General features: G+C 45.8%; 1 protein-coding gene across 1 annotated transcript in view; it reads left to right on the top strand.

Annotated features, from left to right (window-relative positions):
• The window catches only part of ATAD2B (ATPase family AAA domain containing 2B), a 4,508,062-nt gene that overhangs the window by 682,099 nt on the left and 3,800,518 nt on the right, over window positions 1-25,445 (top strand). The window contains exon 5 of the mRNA XM_044063554.1: window positions 4,375-4,468. Within this exon, the coding sequence (XP_043919489.1) occupies window positions 4,375-4,468 (94 nt within the window). The remainder of the gene's footprint in view (window positions 1-4,374; window positions 4,469-25,445) is intronic.

Below are 25,445 nucleotides of genomic sequence, written 5' to 3'. Positions count from 1 at the left end.
AGGTACAGCCACCTAGATTTAGGAGACACACTGGCCTACAAAGAATTGGTCCTTTCCAGTCTCAGACAGACCTCAAAGGGGCAGATCCAGACGCCCTAGAGGCAGATCACAGCCGCAAGGATCCTTGCAGGCCTAAGCGGTGGAGTGCTTCTACCTCCAAAGGTGGAGAAGACAAAGCACAATCATACAGGAAACAGTCCCAATGACTTCCCCTGCCTGCACCAAGCACTTATCTTCTAGCAGCACCCTTAGGGGGGAAAACTAGCACTTTTTTTCTCAAAATTGGCACATTATAACCCAGGACAAATGGGTTCTAGACATAGTGTTACAAGGCTACAAGTTTCATTTCCATACCCTGCCAAGGGCAAACGGTTGGCCAGACCTGCCAAAAAATCAATGGGCAGAGGCTCAAAAATAAGTTGCGGCTCTCATGGACATGAGGGCCATTCAACAAGTGCCACAGCAAGAGCAGGGACAAGCATTTTACTCAAGACTGTTCTTGGTACCCAGAAAGGACAAAGCATGGAGACCAATACTGGACCTACCTATTCTAAACACTTTCCTGGATATACCAAAATTCAAGATGTTGACTTTACAACAGCTTCTGCCCATGCTGGGCACCAAGGCTTGGCTCGTGACTTTAGACCTAAAAGAGGCATACCTGCATGTCCCAATCAGGCAATCATGCAGAAGATACCTCAGATTCAAGGCTGGCTCAAAGCATTACCGATTCTCTGCACTGCCCTTTGGCTTATCTACTGCGCCCAGGGTCTTCACAAAGTGCCTGGCACCAGTAATTGCTTACTGCAGACAGAGGAATACAAATATATCCTTACCTGGACGACTGCCTCATACAAGCAGAGAACAAGGACATTCTACTACAGCATCTGACGTTTGTGAAAAGACTTTTAACAAGCCTGGGGTACACAATCAACAAAAAGAAATCAAAGCTAGTACCCTGTCAAGAGATAATATTCCTGGGTGCAAGCTTCAATACAACTGCCCAGATGGCTTATCTCACTCCAGACAAAGGCAACTGACTACCTATTTCAAGGAAATGGCAACAAAGGCCCAGTTATCTGCAAGAAAAATTCTGCAGGCTTTGGGCTTCATGGCATCCTGCATCTTACTAATTCCATATGCAAGACTGCATATGAGGAAAATTTAATGGTATCTAAAAAGTGTCTGGACACAAGATTGCCACAGTCTGGAAACAATGATTACTCTTAATTCCCTGCCTGCAACAGGAATTTCGATGGTGGACAAAGGCTTCCCAGCCAGGCAGAGCCTAACGCCGATGCTTCAGATGATGCCTGGGGGGCACATGGCAGGAAGAAGAGGCATCAGGGCACCTGGTCCTCAAACCAAAAGCATCTACATATCAATCCAGGACAACTACTGATGAAGACAGACAACACCACGGTCATGTGGTACATAAACAAGCAGCAGCGGCCTCACTCTTATTCCCCCTGTGACAAGCCATGGCTTTATGGGACACAGCATTGACTTACCAAGTTCATCTGCAGGCACAATTCCTGCCAGGAAAGGACAATACTCTGGTAGATGAACTAAGCCGAAACCTCATGGATCCCCCCACATACCTGGATCCACAAGTCTTCACTTCAGCATGATAAAGAAATGGGGACGCCCGGACATAGATCTATTTGCCTCCCCTCAAAACAATCAGCTAAAAAGATTCTGCACAAGGACTTATCACAGACAAGCTTGGAAAGTGGATGCCTTCTCTCAACTGGACAAACCTATCGGTATATGCCTTTCCTCCACTGCCTCTCCTCCCCAAGGTACTCCTAAAGGTCAGGCAGGAGAAACCAAAAATGATTCTGATTGCCCCAGACTGGCCACACCAGTACTGGTATCCGATCTTAAGGAACTTGTCCCAATGCCCAGCCTGGACCTTACCTCAAATACCTCATCTACTGGCTCAGCAAAACAATCAGATTCTGCACAGCCAACTCGGGACCCTAAACCTGGCAGCATGGCAGATAATGTAGCCATACAAACCACACCTCTCAGTAAAGCTGTGATGGATGTCATTTTAGAAGCCAGAAGGCCTAGTACTAGAAAATCCTATGCTGGGAAATGGAAAAGATTTTGCACTTGGAACCAAGCTCAAGGAACAGATACAGCTGTTCCAAATATTCCTCAGATTTTACAATACTTAACTGAGATGCTGGACAAAGGCCTGTCTTTTTCATCAATTAAAATCCATGCCTCTGCCATTTCGGCTCATTACAGTACAGAGCCACCACTCTTTTTTCTCATCCTTTTATTAAGGCAGTACCTCAGAGGAGCCAAAAACTTGAGGCCTCCAAGGAGAACGCCAATACCTGCATGGGACCTCAATTATGTTTTGGAAAAACTCACCTTACCTCCTTTTGGGCCAGCTACTACTGCGGATATAAAGTTCTTATCTTGGAAAACCACTCTGCTCCTAGCAATAAATTCTGCAAGACGAGTTTCAGAGCTACAGGCTCTCATGGCTGTAGAATCCTTTATCATTTTTTATCCAGACAGGGTCTCTCTGATAACAAAGCCCACATTTATGCCTAAGGTGGTATCCAGTGTAGCCCTTACTCAAACAATTCATTTGCCAACTTTTTATCCAAATCCACAGAACAAGGGGGAGAAAATTATGCGTTCTTTGGACGTACACAAACAACTTAGATTCTACTTGGACAAAACTAAAGTTTTCAGAAAGACAGAACAATTACTAGTGGAATATGCCACAGCATCACAAGGAAAGGCCATCTCCAAGCAGTCTATTTCAAAATGGATAGGTCACTGCATTCGATTCTGCTAATCACAGCATGGCAAACCAGTGCCTAAGGGCATTAGGCCACACTCAACCGGAGCTGCAGCCACTTCTGCAGCCTTTCTCAGGGGAGTACCAATAGGGTTGCCACCTTTTCCAATGCCCAAAGTGGGACATTTTTTGTAAAACATCAGATTTTGAAGGACAAAACATACCCACAGCAAGTAGAAAAGAAAGAACTTTACATTTTTGCCAAAATAAAAGCTTATTCTTATAGCATTTCAGTTGCTGCTTCTGTTTTTTATAACATGCACATGTTTCAAATACAAAATAATTGTTTTATGCAACTATTGAAGTGAATAGAGGAAATATTTTTGTCCTGAAATCTCAGGACATTTGCCATGTTTTCAATTTTTTTGTGGGACACGGCTGTCGAAAGAGGGACTGTCCCTGGCAAAGTGGGGGCAGATGGTAACCCTAAGTACCAACCAAAGACATTTTAGAGGCTGCTACTTGGAGTTCAGTGCATGCCTTTACAAAACATTACAATCTGCCTCTTTAATCTAAATCCAGGGCAGGCTTTGCCACTGCAGTTCTGCAAGGCCTCATAGCCGCTCCTAATGCTGTTTAGCTCCAGCCCCCCAACCATAGCTTTGGGACTCAACCCAAATGTAATGACTGCAACGGTGAAACACGAAGAACATAGTACAATTGTGTGTACACTTACCATAAATGTAGACGTTCGAGTGTATTCACTGTTGCAGTCCAGGTTACCCTCCCGCCATCCCCCTTATTTTTGCTGGAACTTATCTTTACTTCTCTAATCTATACAACCTGGGTGGTGTATTTGCTTATAGATGAAGGTAAAGCTTATTTTGGTGCATGCATGTTTTATTTGCATAATTTTAGCCTACCCTTTTGGGGCACCTGACATCTGGGGCAAGAAAAGCTGAATAAAATGGTGTCTGCTGCATCTTTTATACACCTGACGACCTGACGTCAGGGAAGAGTCGACAGCAACCGATGCAGGACCTAAGAGTTTGGAATTCAGGCCGACTCAGGGCAACCTGCCAGCAGGATAACCCATATGTAATGACTGCAACAGTGAATACACTCGAACATCTACATTTATGGTAAGTGTACACAACTGTACTTTATCCATTACTCCATTGGTGGTCTTTGTATTGTATAGCTATATATGTTTTCCCTGAGATCCTTGTTATAGGTAGTGGACAAACTCAGTCTGAGGTAATTTGGTAGAAGTAGTGGGTTTTTGAGTAATGGGAGGAGTCTGAGCCTTGGATCCAAAGTCTGAATGGCCAATGTCTGAGCCTATCTGATCTGAAGTACCCATTCATTGAGGAGTACAGAAGCAAACAACATGGATCTATTGTTTTGGTAAAAACATGACTTTAACATTCATTTTTTTCATCTCCCACTCTTCTGGTTTTCCATGAATCTTTATCCTTATGTCTGTTTGTTTTGTAACATGTCCTCTGATTTGTGCATTTGTAGTTGTGCTGTGAACTGCTTTTGTGTGTGTAATCTTATAGTCAAAAATAAGATGATGATTGTTCTTTTTTTTTCCCCACAAACTTTAGTACTGCTGAAGCAGTCCTTCAGGAAATGGATAACATCAGTATCAGGCGTAACAGAGAACTGGAAAGGCTAAGAATGTGGACAAACACAGAACTTGTAAGTGGTTTTTTTTTCTCTTCTTTTTCAAAAAATACATGATGTTCTTCGTGTTTCACTGTTGCAGTCATCACATTTGGGTTATCTGCCTGCAGGTAGCCCTCAGCCGGCCTGAATACCAGAGTCTTGGATTCCTGCGTAGGATGCTGTCTCTTCCATGACGTCAGGTCGTCATGGGTATAAAACATGCAGCTGACACCATTATATCAGTCTTTCTTGCCGTGCGGTGCCTGAAGCAGAAGCGGTTCAAGTGCCAGTCGTCCGACTCTTGAAATTTTCGTTTTTGAGTTTCAGAACCGAAGTCTATCAAAAAAGATAATTACCCTGTTGGGGATCTTTTTTCTTGCTCCAACCGATGTCAGTAAAAGTTAACAATTATCTTACCTGTGGAAAGCAAATACCTCAAAGATTTTCATTCGTACTGCATCCTTTGCTTAGGCCCAGACCATGATGTCCCTTGCTGTCGGTTTTGTGCCTTGTTCAACCCCTGAAATATTAGTCATCGGGCTATCTTTGCAGCAAATTATTTTTGGACTCTGTATCAGTACTCCGAAATGGCTTCGTTAAGCCATCCAACTACCTATCTTCCAAAAAAACGTAAAGATAGACAGAGACAGACTGCATAGGTCCAAAACTGCTGACAAAGCTTCCGTTACGCTAGTCGCCAGTCCGCCAGTACTCAGGAAGGCACTTTCGCAGCCCCTGATAACTGCTACCTCAGATTCGCAGGCCTCTACTGAGATCCATTCGGAGTCCGGTATGCCGCTCGATGCTTCTTCGACTATAGAACCTGTGGATGTCTCTACCTTGGATGGGTCTAGAGCCGCTGTGTAGGCACCGGCTTCTGAGGGTGTATTCAGGCCTACAGACTTGCATTTTAAACAGACACCATCTTCTTCATCCAGGCCTAAAACTTGATCCATGCCTAGAAAACCGGCGTCCAAACCGCATGCTCAGGCCCATATGCCTAAAAAAACAAATGCTTAAAATGGCCGAAGACCTTATTACATTAATTAGGGGAAGCCAGCCTTCCCCCCTGTAAGAGGTCTAGAACTGAATTTCCTTCGGTTTCTTATGATCAGAAATATATTATTTCTGGTCCTTATGATGACCAGGATTTGCCCTTATCTACCTATGAGGATTCTGATGCAGAGGATTCCATTCCCTCTGCTTCCCCTCCAGAAGATTTTTCTTTTGGTGAAACCTTGCACACTCTCTTATGGAGCATTTCCCCTGGGAAAGCCAAGATTAAGGGAATTCTTAATCCTTCCTCAACACAAGCCTTTGGCTATCCCTCCTGTTCTGGACATTGTAGATGATGCTTTCTTGGAATCTAGCTTTTTCCCAGACACTTTGCCTCCAGCTCCCAGAAAACCTGACTGGTATTAGACTACGTGACTCTCGCAAGTTCCTGTTCAAGAATTCTACTGCAGATCCAGAGACATTTTCACAAGGACCAAAAGGCATTAAGGCTACTGCTGCCAAAAATCCTAATACCCCTTCTGATAGAGATTCTAGAGCCTTGGACAGATGGGGTAAGAAGGTATACACTTCTGCTACTTTGGCCATTAGGGATTTAAATTGCCAGTTTCATATGTTAATGTACCAGCAGCATATTATGGGACTACTTAAATAGAAAATGATGTTGATTCCTGACTGTGCTGAACACAAAGAATTACAGGATTTAATGCATTCTGCAGAACAAGTTGGTAAACGTACTTTGCAATGTAGTTTTGATTCTTTAGGAGCATCTTGCAGGGCTGCTGTCACTGGGTCTGTACTTGGAAGGCATGCTTGGCTTAAGGAGCAAAACTTGCCTGATCATGTTAAAGCTAAATTACTGGATGCTCCATTAAACCAAGGCCGCCTGATGTTCATCGTGCATACAGCTGCAGTAATAACATATGGGTTCTCTGCCATCAGGCTGTCCCTCGGTCGGCCGAATTCCAAAGTCTAGGTCCGGCGTCGGTTGTCGTTTCTTTTCTTGACGTCAGTGAGGCAGGAGTATATAAGACACAGCCGATGCCAATTTCTTCAGTCTTGTTTGCCGCACGGTGCCCGAAGCAGAAGCAGGTCGCAAGTGCTGGTCGGCCAGCTCCTGAATTTACGAAAAATTTGGAAACCGAAGTCTTCATTAATGCTAAGTACCCCGTTGGGGAAATTTTTCTTACCTCAGACCGATGTCAGAAAAAGTTAACAATTGTATTTCTTGTGGGAAGCAATTACTGCATAAGGATTTCCATTCCCTCTGCATACCTTGTTTAGGCCCAGACCACGACGTCTCGGGCTGTCACTTTTGTGCTACTTTCAATAAACGCACTATCAAGCGTCGGGCGGAGTTCGCCCAACATTTATTTGGTAAAGCGTTTGATTATAAAATGTCGTCGGAGACTCCGACTACCGTTTTGTCCAAAAAACGCAAGGACAAGGACCGACACGCGAGGTTCGCGGTCTCCACCGACACCACGCCAAAACCGGCTACACGTAGTCCGGTTCTCAGCGAGACGCCTATGCAGTCCCTGACTACCAACGACACTTCCTTGGCGGGGTCTTCTGTACACGAGACCGCAGGTACCTCGGCCCATACCCAGACTACAACCACCGAAGCCACTGTGAGCATTGAGTCTCCTAATGTGGACAGGTCCACTTCCACCCATGGTGTCTTTAGACCCTCATCTTCCTTTTCCATTAAGGCCTTTACTAAGTCCAAATCAGCCAGGCATCCCAAGAGGCCTGTTGCACAGGGCCCATCTACAAGCCCCATGCCTAAAAAACAGATGCTTAAAATGGCTGAGGATTTAATTACTCTTATCAGGGGTTCCCAACCCCCTCCTGACAAGAGGTCCAGAGTGGAGGAAGATTCTCCCTCTTCTGATCAGGGCTCCATTTTTTCAGAACACTCTGATGTAGAAGAGCAATCTTACTCCCCTTTTGAAGATTCTGATGCAGAGCAATCCATTCCTTCTGTATCTCCTCCTGAGGATTATTCTTTTGGGGAAACCTTGCACACTTTGAGGGAACACTTCCATTGGGAAGACCAAGACTTTTCTGATTCCAAGAAAAGACTGAGGGAATTTCTTTTGTTACCTCAACACAGACCTCTGGCGATACCTCCTGTCTTGGATGTACTTGATGATGTTTATTCGGAGGCTTGCCTTAACCCGGATTCCCTGCCTCCTGCCCCAGTCAAGCCTGATAGGTACTACAGAGTTCCTAACTCTCACCAATTTCTTTTCAAAAGCCATAATGCTGACCCTGAAACCATTTCTCAAGGCCCCAAGGGAATGAAGGCCTCTACTGCTAAGAATCCACTACCTTCCAAAAGAGAGTCAAGATCCTTAGAAAGGTGGGGAAAAAAGGTATATACCTCGGCCACCCTAGCCATGAGGGCTTTAAGTTGTCAGTTTCATATGCTTAAATATCAGCAGTTTCTGTTATCACAATTAAGAAATAAAATGTCTCAACCTGAACAACCAGATTTGAAGGAGTTGCAGGATATGATGTATCGTGCAGAACAAGTGGGTAAACGCACCTTATAATTTGGTTATGATGCCCTAGAGGCCTCAAGTAGAGCTGCAGTTACAGGATCAGTCATTCGTAGGCATGCATGGCTTAGGGAACAAATCTTGCCTGATCATGTGAAAGCTAAATTGCTAGATGCTCCTTTACATAAGGATGTGCTATTTGGTACTAATGCTGAGGAGATACTATGGAAAATCGAAGAAAAAGCCAAATCTATGCAAACTGTCAAAGCTTTTCTACAGGATGTCCTTCAAGAATGCAACTGCAGTCATAACATATGGGTTGTCCTGCCTCAGGCAGCCCTCGGTCGGCCGGATTCCAAAGTCTGGGTCCGGCGTCGGCTGGTGTCGCCTCCTCTCCGACGTCAGAACGGCTGGAGTATAAAGGCATCGGCCGATGCCATCTTCTTCAGTCTTTCTTGCTGCGCAGTGCCCGAAGCAGAAGCAGTTCGCAAGTGCCGGTCGGTCAGCTCCTGTGTTTTCAGTACCGAAGTCCTCTAAAAGCCAAATACCCCGTTGGGGAACATTTTTTCTTGCCTCAGCCGATGTCAGAACAAATTGAGAAAGTTAATAATTGTTTGTCTTGTGGTAAACAAATACCTCATAAGGACTTCCATTCCTATTGCCTCCCTTGCCTGGGCCCAGACCACGACGTCTCGGCCTCTGCTGCCTGTGCTTGCTTTAATAAGCGCGCACTCAGGCGCCGGGCAGAATTTGCCGAAGACTTTTTCGGTGAATCTTTTGCTTATATCATGCCGTCGGAACAACCGACAACTCAATCTACCAAAAAACGAAAGGACCGGGACCGACATCCTCGGCCCGCGTCCTCCACCGATACTCCTCCTAAACCCTCCGCTAGTGCTTCGGTCCCTTCGGAATTGGTTATTCAACCGCTCCAGGCCGACGACACAGCGTTAACACGTCCTTCGGTCTCTGAGTCTACACCGGTGCCGGTTGTTGATTTTACTCCAGAAACCGAAGTTCTGGATCTACCCGACACCATTCCCGTGGACAAGGTTACTCCTGCACGTGGGGCAGCTAGGCCTCCTGTTTCCATGTCCATCAAGGCCTTTGCACATGCTAAGGCCGCCAGCCTGGCCAAGGCCCATCCTAAACCTACTGCCCAGGCCCCTTCCTCTGATAAACAGATCTTGTCTCTGGCTGCAGATCTTATTTCTCTTATGAGGGGGTCTCAGCCTCATCCAGACAGAGGTTCTCAGCCGCCTGCAGAGAAAAGGCCCAGAACTGAGCAGGCCGACAACCTCTCTTCAGATGAAGCCTTTGGGGATTCTGAGCATTCAGATACCCAAGAAGAATCCTTCCAGGCCTATGAGGACTCTGATGCTGAGGAATCAATTCCCTCTGCCTCTCCTCCAGAGGATTTTTCGTTCGGTGAAGTCCTACACTCTGAGGGAGCATTTTAAATGGCAGGGTCAGGAATTCTCTGATTCCAGGAAAAGGCTACGTACCTTCCTCAAGCTCCCCCAGCACAGACCTTTAGCTATCTCTCCAGTTATGGATGTCCTGGATGATGTTTTCTCCGACTCCAGTGCTAACCCTGATTCTCTCCCTCCTGCTCCTGTCAAGCCAGACAGATATTCTAGGGTCCCTGACACCCACAAACATCTCTTTAAGGCCCATTCTGTGGATCTAGAAACTATTTCACAGGGCCCCAAGGGAGTGGCCACTTCCACAGCCAAGAATCCACTGCCAGCGGATAGGGAAGCTAAGTCCCTAGAGAGACGGGGTAAAAAAGTTTATACCTCTACCACCCTAGCCATGAGGTCACTTAACTGCCTTTTTCATATGTTTCAGTACCAGGATTTTTTACTGGATGATTTATAGAAAAAGCTAGCCTCTCCTGAGCCTATTGAGAGAAAGGCATTGCAGGATCTAGTACATAACACTCAGCAGGTTAGCAATCATTTTCGTCAGTGTGGTTATGATGCATTGGAGGCTTCATGTAGGGCAGCTATGACTGGGGCTGTTATACGTAGACATGTTTGGTTAAAAGAACAGCCACTGCCAGACCATGTTAAAGTAAAGTTACTTGATGCACCTCTGGAAAAACAGAAGCTTTTTGGTGCTAATGCACAAGATGTGTTGAAGTCCATTGAGGAAAAAGCTAAATCAGTACAGACAGTCAAAGATTTCCTCCAGGTTCAGCCACCCAGATTCAGCAGGAATTGGCCTTCAAAGAATTGGTCCTTTCCAGACACTGACAAGTTTCAAAGGGGAAAAAACAGGCGTGCCCGAGGTGGAGGGCAATACCGAGGCTCCTACAGGGGCCACCAGTGGCAACCACCAAATCAAAGAAGTGGCGCAAGCAGTCCAGCTGCACCACAAGGACAACCACAATGACTTGACTTTCATACCGCCTACAAAGGCTCAAAGAGAAGCACCTTTGGGCAGAAAATTATCCTTATTCTCAAAAAACTGGCATATCTTAACCAAGGACAACTGGATTCTGGATTTAATAGACAAAGGTTACAGATTCCACTTCCATACTTTACCAATAAGACAAGGCATGCCAAACCTGCCACTTCATCAAAGGGCAGAGGCACTCATTCAAGTTTCAAAGCTGTTAAACATAAAAGCAATAGAAAAGGTCCCTCCACAGGAACAAGGCCAGGGATTTTATTCAAGACTGTTCCTTGTTCCAAGAAAGGAAAACAAATGGAGGCCTATACTGGACTTGTCTACTCTAAATACTTATCTCATTGTGCCAAAGTTCAAAATGCTGACGTTGCAGCAACTCCTTCCCATGCTGGGCAAGGGGTCTTGGCTGGTTACTCCGGACCTCAAGGAGGCATACCTGCATGTCCCAATCAGACAAAGCTGCAGAAGATACCTCAGATTTCTTGCAGGGACAGAGCATTATCAATTCTCAGCATTGCCGTTTGGCTTATCTACTGCGCCCAGAGTGTTCACTAAATGCCTGGCATCAGTAGTGGCACACTGCAGACTCCAGGGGATTCAAATATACCCCTACCTGGATGACTACCTCATACAAGCAGACAACAAACAAACCTTGATAGCAAACTTGGACTATGTCATTCAATTACTACAGGCCTTGGGATACACAGTCAACATTCAGAAATCAAGACTTCTGCCATTCCAACAAATTATTTTCCTAGGAGCCAAACTGGACACAAAAACACAAATGGCTTATCTCACAGAGGAAAAACAACAGCAGTTACCAGAGTTCTTCAAAGGCCTAGCAAAGCTCTCCCAGCTGACTGCAAGGAAAGTCCTGCAGGCCCTGGGGTTCATGGCATCTTGCATTCTTCTGATACCTTTGGCAAGACTTCACATGAGAAAGCTGCAATGGTATTTAAAAAGCTTATGGTCCCAACACAGCCAAAGTCTAGAGGACATAATCCCACTCATTCCATGTCTGCAAAGAGAATTTTTGTGGTGGGCTCAAGCAAGTCAGTTAAACAAAGGCATGTCTTTCAACAAACCTCAAGCAGGTCAAATGATTACAACAGACGCCTCAGACCATGGATGGGGGGCGCACATGGAGGGAAGATGCATTCAAGGTCAAAGGACACCAAGGGAAAGGCATCTGCACATAAACCAAAAAGAGATGTTGGCAGTGATGCATGCAATCGACACTTTCGAAAAATCACTTCAACAATGACATTTGCTAATAAGGACAGACAACACCACGGTTATGTGGTATATAAACAAGCAGGGAGGCACTCATTCTTATCCCCTCTGCAGACTAACAGTGATTCTCTGGGAAAAATCCCTAAGTCTGAAGATACATTTGCAATCCCAGTTTGTGCCAGGCAAGGACAATGTACTGGCGGACAAGCTGAGCAGAAATTTCTTGGATCCACACGAATCGATGCTGCATCCTCACATTTTCTCACAAATAACAAGGACATGGGGAAGACCGGGCATAGATCTATTTGCTTCTCACATGAATCATCACCTGGAAAAGTTCTGTACAAGGACCCACCATCCTCTAGCCTGGAAAACGGATGCTCTCTCTTTCAGCTGGAATTCCCTAACAATTTATGCATTCCCTCCTCTACCACTGCTGACCAAGGTGATACTGAAGATCAAAGCAGAACAACCAACAGGCATTTTGATAGCTCCAGACTGGCCAAGGCAGCACTGGTACCCATTGCTGTTGAGCATAACTCGGACCAAACCGTGGCCTCTGCCCCTATGGCCTCTGCTTCTATCCCAACACAATTACAGGACTGTTCATCAAAACCTGAAAACATTGCATCTTGACAGCCTGGAGGTTGCCATAACTCCTTCCGGTATCTCTCTTTCCAAAAAAGTTCAAGAGATCTTACTGGAAGCACGCAGACCTTCCACCAGAAAGACCTGTTCAGCCAAGTGGAAGTGATTTATCATCTGGAATGCTAACAGGGGTCAAGATACAACAGTATTGAGTATACCTCAGATATTGGAATACTTGGCAGAAATGTTTCATACTGGTCTCTCATATTCTTCCATAAAGATTCATGCCTCAGCAATCTCAGCAAAATACAATTGTGATCCACCTGTGTTTTCACATCCTTTGCTAAGACAGTTCCTAAGAGGGATAAAGAATATCAAACCTCCCAGGAAACCGCCAGTACCTGCATGGGACCTCAATTTCGTCTTGGAAAAATTAACTCTTCCTCCTTTTGAACCAGCAGCAACTACAGAAATGCAATTTCTCTCATGGAAGACTGTTTTTCTATTAGCAATCACATCAGCAAGAAGAGTCTCGGAGATACAGGCACTCATGGCAGTACCTCCTTGTCACATTTTTCATCAGGGCAGAGTTTCTCTAAGAACCTATCCTTCATTCATGCCAAAAGTAATTTCCAGGGTGTCTCTAAATCAAGCCATTCACCTGCCTACTTTCTTCCCCAATCCTCAAAACAGGGGGGAAGCACTGCTGCATACTTTGGACATACACAGACAACTACGCTACTACTTGGACAGAACTAAGGCCACCAGAAAGTCTGACCAACTGTTTGTAGCCTATGCTGCTGGAGTACAAGGAAAAGCAATCTCCAAACAAACAATTTGCAAATGGATTGGACACTGCATCAGATTCTGCTTTTCTTTTCATGGAAAAGGTGTGCCAGCCAATATTAGGCCACATTCCACCAGAGCTATAGCCACATCCACAGCTTTCCTAAGAGGAGTGGCTACAAAGGACATTCTAGAGGCTGCTACATGGAGCTCCGTGCATACATTTACCAAGCACTACAACCTGCCTTTATACTCCAGATCCCGAGCAGGCTTTGCTTCGGCAGTCCTGCAGGGCATTTTAGCTACACCGTCACTCTTAGTTCCAACCACCCCCAGCTTGGCTATGGTACTCAACCCATATGTTATGACTGCAGTTGCATTCTTGAAGGACATAGTACAGTTTTGTACCTACCATAAATGTAGATGTCTGATAGATATGCAACTGCAGTCGGATCTTCCCACCCTCCTACCCCTCTGCAACCTTCTTTATGGGTCCACTACCCCTATTCCTATTAGCTGGGGGTATCTCCTATGGTGCATCTGTTTATTACTGTTGTGCATGTCTGGAATTGTTTATCCATTCACTAAATTTAGCCTTCCTAGGAGGGCACCTGGCATCTGGGGCAAGAAACACTGAAGAAGATGGCGTCGGCCGATGCCTTTATACTCCAGCCGTTCTGACGGAGAGGAGGCGACACCAGCCGATGCCGGACCCAGACTTTGGAATCCGGCCGACTGAGGGCTGCCTGAGGCAGGACAAACCCATATGATGTCCTTCAAGGATGCATCTGCAGTCAGAACATATGGGTTGTCCTGCCTCAGGCAGCCCTTCGGTCGGCTGGATTCCAAAGTCTGGGTCTTGCCTCGGCTCATGTCGCACCTTCCCTGACGTCAGAGCGTCTGGGGTATAAAAGCATCAGCCGACGCCATTTTCCTCAGTCTTTCTTGCTGTTCGGTGCCCGAAGCAGAAGCTGTTCGCAAGTGCCGGTCGGTCAGATCCAGTGATTTCAGCTACCGAAAACTTCGAAAAAAGCCAAGTACTCCATTGGGGGCTCTTTCTTGCCTCAGCCGATGTCAGATAAAGTAAATAATTGTTTAACTTGTGGGAAACAAATACCTCATAAGGATTTCCATTCCTACTGCCTTCCTTGCTTAGGCCCAGACCACGACGTATCGTCCTGTTCAGCCTGTGCTTCCTTCAACCGACGAACTCTTAGACGTCGGTCGGAGTTTGCAGAGGAATTTTTTGGGGCTAGTTTTGCATATAAAATGCCGTCGGAGACTCTGACATCACATTTGGTGAAAAAACGAAAGGACAAGGACCGACACTTGTGGCCCGCGGTTTCGGCTGAAACCACGGTAAGGCGTACCGCGAGTGTCTCGGTTTCGGCCGAAACCGAGTCTTCGGAGATTCCTTCATCCGAATCCACTCAACAGACCACCGCGGCCCGGGAGGCCCTGGCTGAGTCGGCTACCGAGCTACCTACCGAAACCAGTGCCCAGGATATGTCCGACACCATACCTTTGGACATATCTACTCCTGCACGTGGGGCAGCTAGGCCCCCTGCTTCCGTGTCCATTAAGGCCTTTTCTAGGGCTAAAGCTGCTAAACTTTCTAAAGCTTTGCCTCCCAAGACTACATCCCAGAGGCCTTCCTCTAGTTCTCAGATCCTCAGCCTTGCAGAGGACCTTATTTCTTTAATTAGAGGTTCACAACCTCACCCTGACAGGGCGTCTCACCCTCCACCAGACAAAAGGTCCAGGAATGAGCCTTCTGACCCACACTCTTCAGATGAGTCCTCGGATGGTTCTGGGTTGTCAGACCACCAGGAGGAGGCTTATTCGCCCTATGTGGATTCTGATGCAGAAGAATCTATCCCTTTGGCCTCCCCTCCTGAAGAGTTTTCCTTTGGTGAGACTTTACACTCCGTGAGAGAGCATTTTCAATGGCAAGGTCAGGATTTCTCTGATTCTAGAAAAAGATTAAGGACCTTTTTACATTTGCGTCAGCATAGGCCCTTAGCTATACCTCCTGTTTTGAATGTAATTGATGTGTACAATGATGTCAGTACAGCCCCTGATACTCTCCCCCCGGCCCCTGCCAAACCTGATAGATACTACAGGGTCCCGGATTCTCATTTTCATCTGTATAAAGCCCATTCTGCAGACCCAGAAACTATTACTCTGGGCCCTAAAGGGGTTACGGCTGCCACTGCCAAAAATCCTCTACCTTCTGAAAGAGAGTCTAGAGCTTTAGAGAGATGGGAAAAGAAGGTATATACTTCTGCAACTCTTTCCGTCAGGGCACTAAATTGTCAATTTCATATGATACATTACCAAGAGTATTTGTTAGATGAACTGAACAAGAAGCTTTCTTCTCCTGAGCCCCTTGACCGTAAATCCCTTCAGGATTTGGTACACAACTCACAGCAGGTTAGTAATCATTTCTTAAAATGTGGTTATGATGCATTGGAGGCTTCATTTAGGTCAGCTATGACTGGGGCAGTTATTAAGTAGGCATGCCTGGCTGAAGGAACAATCTTTGCCAGACCATGTTAAAGCTAAACTCCTGGATGCTCCAATGGAGAAACAAAATTTATTTGGCTCCTCTGCTCAGGAGGTCTTAAAGTATGAAGAAAAGGCAAAATCTGTGCAAACAGTTAAGGAATTCCTACAAGTACAACCACCGAGATTCAGCAGAAACTGGCCTACTAAGAATTGGTCCTTTCCAGACTCGGACAGAGCCCAGAGAGGCAGGAACAGATGCCCCAGAGGCAGAGGCCAATCTAGGGGCTCTTACAGAGGCCGCCAGTGGCAGCCTGCCAACCAGAGAGGTAGTGCAACAGCAGCAACAACTACTACTACACCAGGACAGGCTCAATGACTTTACTCTGATTCCGCCCACCAGGGCTCAACTGGAAGCACCCTTGGCGGAAAGCTTGCTTTATTCTCAGAAAATTGGCATTATATTACAAGGGACACATGGACACTGCAAATAATAGACAAAGGATACAGGTTCCACTTCCACACTTTGCCAAAAACTAGCGGAATGCCAAACCTACCACCAAATCAGAGGGCAGAGGCTTTAAAGCAGATCAACAACTTGCTTCAAATGAAAGCTATAGAAAAGGTACCACTTTCAGAGCAAGGCCAAGGATTTTACTCCAGACTATTCCTTGTACCAAGAAAAGAAAATCAGTGGAGGCCTATTCTCGACCTGTCCGCACTGAATACTTTCCTCATTGTGCCAAAATTCAAGATGCTGACCCTACAGCAACTTCTTCCCATGTTGGGCAAGGAGTCTTGGCTGGTGACTCTAGATCTTAAGGAGGCATACCTGCACGTCCCTATTCGACCAAACTGCAGAAGACACCTCAGATTTCTTGCAGGATCAGAGCATTATCAATTCTCAGCAAAACTAGCCCCAAAAAATTCCTCAGGCTTACCTACTGCGCCCAGAGTATTCACGAAATGCCTGGCATCAGTAATTGCACACTGCAGACTTCAGGGGATTCAAATCTATCCTTATCTGGACGACTGCCTTATACAAGCGGACAACAAGGTCAATTTGATAAAAGACTTGGCCTATGCCATCCACCTACTACAGGCATTGGGATACACAGTCAACATCCAAAAATCAAGACTGGTTCCATCCCAAAGGATAACCTTTCTGGGTGCGGATCTAGACACAACCACCCAAATGGCCTTTCTCACAGAAGAAAAACAAAAACAACTTCCGGATGACTTCATGAATCTGACAAGACAAGCTCAGCTTACTGCAAGGAAAATCCTGCAGGCCCTGGGTTACATGGCATCCTGCATAATTCTGATACCACAGGCCAGGCTGCATATGAGAAAATTACAATGGTACCTAAGGAGTGTATGGTCTCAACACAGTCACAGTTTGGAAACCTTGATACCAATCATTCCTTGCCTTCAAAAGGAATTCCTGTGGTGGGCTCAGGCCTGCCAGTCCAACAGAGGGTTGCCTTTCAACAAGCCAAAAGCAAAACAAACCATCACCATGGACGCTTCAGACCGAGGATGGGGAGCACACATGGAGGGCAACTGTATCCAAGGCTTATGGTCTCAAGGACAGCTACACATGCACATAAACCAAAAGGAAATGCTGGCAGTGATGCATGCAATCGAGGCTTTCAAACCCTTCCTCCATCAAGGCCACCTGTTAATAAGGACAGACAACACCACGGTCGTGTGGTACATAAACAAGCAGGGAGGCACACACTCCTACCCTCTATGCCGGCTGGCTATGAATCTATGGGAGCTATGCCTGAAACTCAATATCCAACTGCAGTCCCAGTTTGTGCCAGGAAAGGAGAATGCACTGGCAGACAGCTTAAGCAGAACTACCATGGATGCACACTAATGGATGCTACACCCAGAAATCTTCCAACTCATAACAAAGGCATGGGGAACGCCGGAGATAGATTTGTTTGCCTCCCCCCTCAACCATCAACTGAGGACATTTTGCTCAAGGACATACCACCCACAAGCATGGAGGGTGTACTCTCTCTCTCTCAGCTGGAAAGCTCTAAAAGTATATGCCTTCCCACCTCTCCCTTTAATGTACAAGGTTCTACTGAAGATCAGGGAGGAACAGCCAAGAGTGATTCTGATAGCTCCAGACTGGCCAAGGCAACACTGGTATCCACTATTGTGGAGCATGTCACAGGCAAAACCATGGCCTCTCCCCCTATGGCCTCTTCTTCTGACGCAGAACAATTTCAAGATCATGCATCCCAACTTAAAAACATTGCAGCTAACTGCCTGGAAAATCCCTTAAATCCAAAACAAAATGTTTTATCACAGATAGTGAAGGACATTATCCTGGAAGCTCGCCGGCCTTCCACAAGGAAGACATACTCGGCTAAATGGAAAAGATTTTTCATTTGGAACACATCAAAAGGCTTAGATGTGACAGTGGCAAGCATGACACATATTCTGGAATACTTAGCAGAACTGTTCCACAATGGCCTTTCCTATTCTTCCATTAAGATTCATGCCTCAGCAATTTCAGCAGGATACAATGTGGATCCACCTGTCTTCTCACACCCTCTCCTCAAGCAATTTCTGAGAGGGATCAAAAATATCAAACCTCCAAGAAAACCCCCTTTACCTGCTTGGGATCTCAACTTTGTCTTGGAGAAACTAACACTTCCTCCCTTTGAACCAGTAGCAACAGCGGATCTTCAGTTTCTGTCTTGGAAAACTGCATTCCTTCTGGCAATAACTTCAGCAAGCAGAGTATCTGAGTTACAAGCATTAATGGCAGTACAGCCATTTCTTATCTTCCATCAGGACAGAGTTACACTAAGAACTAATCCTACTTTTATGCCAAAGGTGGTATCTAGGGTATCTTTGAACCAAGCTATTCACTTGCCTATGTTCTTCCCAAACCCACAGAATAGGGGGGAAAAACTTCTGCACACCCTGGATATACACAGACAACTATGCTACTACTTGGACAGAACTAAAAGTAGCAGAAAAACTGACCAACTATTTGTAGCACATGCTGCTGGGGTGCAAGGAAAAGCAATTTCCAAACGGACAATTTCAAAATGGATAGGAAATTGCATTCAATTTTGTTACTCCTTTCATGGAAAGTCAGTTCCTGCAAACATCAGGCCTCATTCCACAAGGGCCACGGCCACCACTACAGCCTTCCTACGAGGGGTGGCTACCAAGGACATTTTAGAAGCTGCTACTTGGAGCTCCGTGCATGCATTTACCAAACATTACAGTCTACCTTTATACTCCAGATCCAGAGCAGGCTTTGCTACTGCAGTCCTGCAGGGGATCTTAACTACACCATCTTTTTCTTAGTACCTTCTCCCCCAGATTGGCTATGGTATTCTACCCATATGTTATGACTGCAGATGCATCCTTGAAGGACATAGTACAGTTTTGTACCTACCATAAATGTAGATGTCCGATAGGTATGCATCTGCAGTCAGGTTTACCCTCCCTCCTACCCCTCTGTGGTATTCCTAGGGTGCTTACCCCTCTTTTAGCTAGCTGGGGGAATCTATTATGGTGTATTTGTTTGTATATACATGTGTGTGTGTGTATATATATATATATATATATATATATGTTTGGAATTCTATTGCATTTATCCAAATTTAGCCTTCCTAGAGGGCACCTGGCATCTGGGGCAAGAAAAACTGAGGAAAATGGCGTCGGCTGATGCTTTTATACCCCAGACGCTCTGACGTTGGGGAAGGTGTGGCATCAGCCGAGGCCAGACCCAGACTTTGGAATCCGGCCGACCGAAGGGCTGCCTGAGGCAGGACAAACCCATATGTTATGACTGCAGATGCATACCTATCGGACATCTACATTTATGGTAGGTACAAAACTGTACTTTAAACCACCACGTTTTAGCAGAAATTGGCCTTCTAAAAACTGGTCCTTTCCAGCCACGGACAGGCCCCAAAGAGGTAGATATAGGCGCACAAGGGGCAGAGGTCAATCCCAAGGATCTTATAGAGGCAGGCAATGGCAAGCTCCAGCAGTGGCGAAAACGGTGCACAGCAATACAGGAAAGAAACCCAATGACTTCCTCCTTTCCATGCCAAGCAAGTCTCCGCTGGCAGCACCCTTGGGAGGAAAGCTGGCATTATTTACAAGAAATTTACATATGTTCACAACAGACAAATGGATCCTGGACGTTATAAATAGAGGCTACAGATTTCATTTACACACTCTTCCAAAAATGAGAGGCATGCCAAACCTGCCACACAATCAAAGGGCAGAGGCACAACTACAAATTTCAAAGCTCATAGACATGAAAGCTATTCAAGAGGTACCTACTCACGAACAAGGTCAAGGTTTTTATTCCATTTTTTTTCTGGTACCAAGGAAAGGAACTGACTGGAGACCCATTTTGGACTTATCCATCCTAAACACATTGTTACTCGTACCAAAATTCAAGATGCTCACATTACAGCAGCTTCTTCCCATGCTGGGCAAGGGGTTTTGGCTGGTAACATTGGACCTCAAGGAGGCATACCTGCATGTCCCAATCAGACAAAGCTGCAGAAGATACCTCAGATTTCTTGCAGGTTCAATCCACTATCAATTCTCTGCATTGCCCTTTGGCTTATCTACTGCGCCCAGAGTATTCACGAAATGCCTGGCATCAGTAATTGCCTACTGCAGACTTCAAGGGATACAAATTTTCCCTTATTTGGACGACTGCTTGATCCAAGCGGACAGCAAGCGCATACTTCTGGAACATCTGGCTTATGCAACACTGTTACTGAATGCTCTGGGATACACAATCAACAAAGAGAAATCCAGGCTAACACCAGCTCAGAAAACAACTTTCTTGGGTGCCAACTTGGACACAAACACCCAGATGGCCTATCTTACGCTAGAAAAGCAGAGGCAACTAACTCGGTACTTCAAAATGCTAGCAAATTATACCAGGCTTACTGCAAGGAAAATCCTGCAGGCTCTGGGCTTCATGGCATTCTTGCATTATTTTAATCCCATGTGCAAAGTTGCATATGAGGAAACATCAATGGTACCTAAAAAATCTATGGTCTCAACACAGCCACAATTTGGAAACAATAATACCAATAATTCCATGTTTGCAAAAGGAATTTCTGTGGTGGGCTCAAACATGTCAAACAAACACAGGTCTCCCATTCTGCAAGCCTCAAGCAAATCAAGTCATCACAACAGACGCCTCAGATTACGCCTGGGGGGGGCGCACATGACAGACAGGTGCATTCAGGGCAAATGGTCCCAAAAGGAAAAGCACCTTCACATCAATCAAAAAGAAATGCTAGCAGTAATAAATGCAATTACAGCTTTCAAGGACCTCCTGCATCCAGGACAATTATTGATAAGAACAGACAACACCACAGTAATGTGGTACATAAACAAACAAGGAGGAACACATTCATATCCCCTGTGCAGACTAGCCATGACACTTTGGAACTTGGCTCTGGAATGGCAAATCGAACTTCAAGCACAGTACTTGCCAGGTTTGGAAAACATGCTGGCAGACAATCTAAGCAGAAATATGACAGATCCACACGAATGGAAATTGCATCCTCAAGTGTTTACAAAGATAATACAAGCGTGGGGGAGGTCAGACATAGATCTCTTCGCCTCCCACAGGAATCATCAATTGGAAAAATTTTGTTCAAGGACCTTTCATCCAAAGGCCTGGAGATTGGACGCCATTTCATTCAGTTGGACAGCATGGACAGTTTACGCTTTCCCACCTCTGCCTCTTCTGCGCAAGGTGCTCTTGAAAGCAAGAACAGAGAGACCAAAGATGATACTGATTGCTCCAGACTGGCAAAGACAACACTGGTACCCACTTCTGAGGAGCCTAACACATACTCCTCCCTGGTCACTACCACTAATGCCTATAATGCTGACTCAGCACAACTACAAAACTCTTCACAGTCAGCTGAAAACACTCAATCTCGCTGCATGGAAAATTCCTTAACACCTCAACAGACCTTACTCCCCAAAGAGGTACAGGATGTCATTTTGAAGGCCAGAAGGCCATCTACTAGAAAGGCTTACTCAGCAAAATGGAAACTGTTTTGCTCTTGGAATGAGAAAAAAGGCCAGGACCCTACAAAACTAAATTTGCCTCAGGTATTACAGTATCTAGCTGAGCTGCTGAACAGTGGACTTTCATTTTCCTCCATAAAAATCCATGCCTCAGCCATTTCTGCAGAATTCAACACGGATCCACCGTTATTCTCTCACCCACTCTTAAGACAGTTCCTCAGAGGGGCTAAGAATATAAGACCACCAAGGAAACAACCAGTGCCAGCCTGGGATCTTAATTATATTCTAGAAAAATTAACATTGCCTTCCTTTGAACCAGCTGCCTCAACAGATTTGCAACATTTGTCCTGGAAAACAGCCTTCCTTCTGGCCATTACCTCAGCTCGTAGGGTTTCGGAACTACAAGCCCTCATGGCTGTGCAGCCCTTTCTCATCTTCCATCAGGACAGGATTTCCCTTCGAACCAACCCATCATTTATGCCAAAAGTGGTATCCAGGGTAGCTTTAAATCAAGCCATACACTTGCCTACCTTTTACCCCAATCCTCAAAACAAAGGGGAAAGGCTGCTACACTCTTTAGACATCCATAGACAGCTACGTTATTATTTGGACAGAACAAAGCCTTTTAGGAAATCAGAACAACTTTTTGTGTCCTATGCTGTAGGAGCTCAAGGGAAGCCAGTGACCAAACAGACAATTTCAAAATGGATAGGCCACTGCATACGGTTTTGTTACTCCTATCTTGGAAAATCTGTCCCTATGGGCATCAGATCCCACTCCACCAGGGCCACAGCTACCTCTACAGCCTTCCTCAGAGGAGTTCCTACCAAAGATATTTTGAGGGCAGCCACTTGGAGTTCTGTACACACCTTCACAAGACACTACCACCTGCCTTTATATTCCAAAACTAGAGCAGGCTTTGCTACTGCTGTGTTGCAGTGCATTCTGGCTCATCCCAGTTTTACCTAGTGCCTACCACCCTGTGCATAGCTTTGGGATTCTACCCATATGTTATTACTGCAGCTGTATGCACGATGAACATAGTACAGTTTTGTACCTACCATAAATGTAGATGTTCGAGTGCTAATACAGCTGCAGTACAGATTTCCCTCCCTCCTTCCCCTCTTGGTAAAGGCTTAGGACCTAACCCCTCTTCATGCAACCTGTTTGGGTTATCCTTCTATGGTATATTTGCTTGCAACTACTGTTTTTTGATTACATTGCATTGCATGTATATAAATATAATTTATGTATTGCCTTCCTACTGGGGGCATCTGACATCTGGGGCAAGAAAGACTGAAGAAAATGGCGTTGGCTGTGTCTTGTATACTCCTGCCTCACTGACGTCAGGAAAAGAAGCGACAACAACTGACGCCGGACCTAGACTTTGGAATTCGGCCGACCGAGGGACCGCCTGACGGCAGAGAACCCATATGTTATTACTGCAGCTGTATTAGCACTCGAACATCTACATTTATGGTAGGTACAAAACTGTACTTCTGGCAGCAAAGCAGAAGTCCTCAAAAAGGATGGAGGAAAAATTTAAATCTATGCAAACTGTTAAAGATTTCCTACAAGTACAACTTCCCAGATTTAGTAGGCATTGGCCTTCAAAGAATTGGTCCTTTCCAGACTCTTCCAGGCCTTCTCAATCCAAACCCAGGAACAGCAGACCACCCAGGTTACAGTCTCAGGCTGTGCACAGGCCTAAGCAGTGGGGGGCTCCCACTTCCAAAGCAGGTAGTAGTAAGCCACCCCCCTACGGAAAAATGGCGCAATGACTTTTAACCCTTCCAAGCCCTGCTTAACTGCCTGCTCTCTTAGAAGGAAAACTCGCACTGCATGCAAAAACATGGGGACTCATTACCCAGGAAAAATGGGTTTTAAATATAGTTCCCAGGGATACAGATTCCACATGTTCTTGTTTCATTGTTGCAGTCATTACATTTGGGATTATCTGCTGGCAGGTTGCCCTCAGTTGGCCTGAATTCCAACGTCTTGGGTCCTGCATCGGTTGCGGTCTCCTCTTTTATGACATCAGGGGTATAAAACATGCAGCCAACGCCATTTTCTTTAGTCTTTCTTGCTGTGCAGTGCCCGAAGCAGAAGCATTTCGCAAGTGCCGGTTGGCCGACTACTGAAATATTCGAGTTTGAGTTTCAGAACCGAAATCTTCACTAAAGCTAAGTACCCCGTTGGGGAAACGTTTTTCTTGCTTTTTACCAATGTCAGAAAAAGTTAATATATTACTTGTGGGAAGCAAATAGCTCATAAGGATTTCCATTTATACTGTGTTCCTTGCCTAGGCCCTGATCACAACGTGCCTGGCAGTCAGTTTTGTGCTAGATTTAACCAATGCACTATTAAGCGTCGGTATATTTTTGCATCAAAGTATTTTGGAAATGGATTTAACTACCCAGAAATGTCGTCGGATAGCAATCCGACTACCGGAGTACATAAAAAAAGCAAAGAAAAGTACAGAGAAAGGCAGTCAACATCCAAAACCGACGACGAAGCTTCTCCTAAGCCGGTTGCCGGTTTCCCGGTACTCAGAGGTGCTTTCGCAGCCCCGGATACCCGCTACCTTCAAGTCGCAGGCCTTTACCGACACTCATGTGGAGTCCAGCATGCCGCAAGATACTCAAGATATTGGACCGACGGATGTATCTCCCTCGGATGGGTCCGGAGCCGCTGAGCAGGCACCGGCTTCTGAGGGTGTATTCAGACCTCAACATTTGTATATCAAACTGACGACAGCTGCAAAACCAAAGACAAAAGCAACTTCTGAAACTAAAAAAACTGATGCATGAGCCACGTTCACAGGCCTCTATGGCTAAAAAAACGATCAAAATGGCTGAAGACCTTATTACCTTGATCAGGGGTACCCATCCCCCTCCTAAGAGGCCTAGGCAAGACACTGATTATGAATCTTCAGATCAGGTTTCTATTTTTTCTGATCCCTCTTCTGATCAGGAATTACCTATACCTCCGTATGAAGATGTCCTTCATGGATGCATCTGCAGTCATAACAACTGGGTTGTCCTGTCGTCAGGCAGCCCTTCGGTCGGCCGGATTCCAAAGTCCGGGTCCGGCTTCGGCTGATGTCGCACTTCACCCGACGTCATCTCTGCTGGTCTTCGGGTATAAAGGCATCAGCCGACGCCATTTTCTTCAGTCTTTCTTGCCGCGTGGCGCCAAGCAGAAGCTGTTCGCAAGTGCCGGTCGGTCAGATCCAGAGATTACTACTACCGAATACTCCGAAGACTTCTAAAGCTAAGTACCCCGTTGGGGACTCTTTCTTGCCTCAGCCGATGTCAGAAAAAGTCAATAACTGTTTAACTTGTGGGAAACAAATACCTCATAAAGATTTCCACTCTTACTGTTTGCCTTGTTTAGGCCCAGACCACGACGTAGCAGCCTGTTCGGCCTGTGCTTCTTTCAACCGACGAGCGGCTTAGACGTCGGTCGGAGTTTGCTGAACAGTTTTTCGGCTCTGAATTTGCGTACATTATGCCGTCGGATCCTCCGACTACCCAAATTATTAAACGCAAAGAAAAAGACCGACACTCGCGGTCCGCGGTTTCGGGCGAAACCATGGTTAAGCAAACCGCGAGTGTCTCGGTTTCGGCAGAAACCGAGAAAACTGATCAGAGTACAGCCGAATCAATGACTACTACTGAGGTTCCGGTTACCTTACTTGAATCGGCCTCAGAAATTTTACCTACTACAGTGGTTACTAGTGACTTATCAGACACCATCCCTTTGGATGTCTCTACCCCAGCACGTGGTGCTGCTAGGCCTCCTGCAGCCATGTCTATTAAGGCCTTCGCCAGGGCTAAAGCAGCCAAATCTACTAAGTCAGTGCCTGTTAAACCCCCTCAACCAGGCCCACTTCTAGTTCACAAATGCTT

Source organism: Protopterus annectens, chromosome 2.part1 (assembly GCF_019279795.1).
Source record: "Protopterus annectens isolate FY-2018-M chromosome 2.part1, PAN1.0, whole genome shotgun sequence".
Lineage (NCBI taxonomy): Eukaryota > Metazoa > Chordata > Ceratodontiformes > Protopteridae > Protopterus > Protopterus annectens.
Note: the sequence above shows the minus strand (reverse complement) of the source record. Positions and strands in the feature narration are given on the sequence as shown.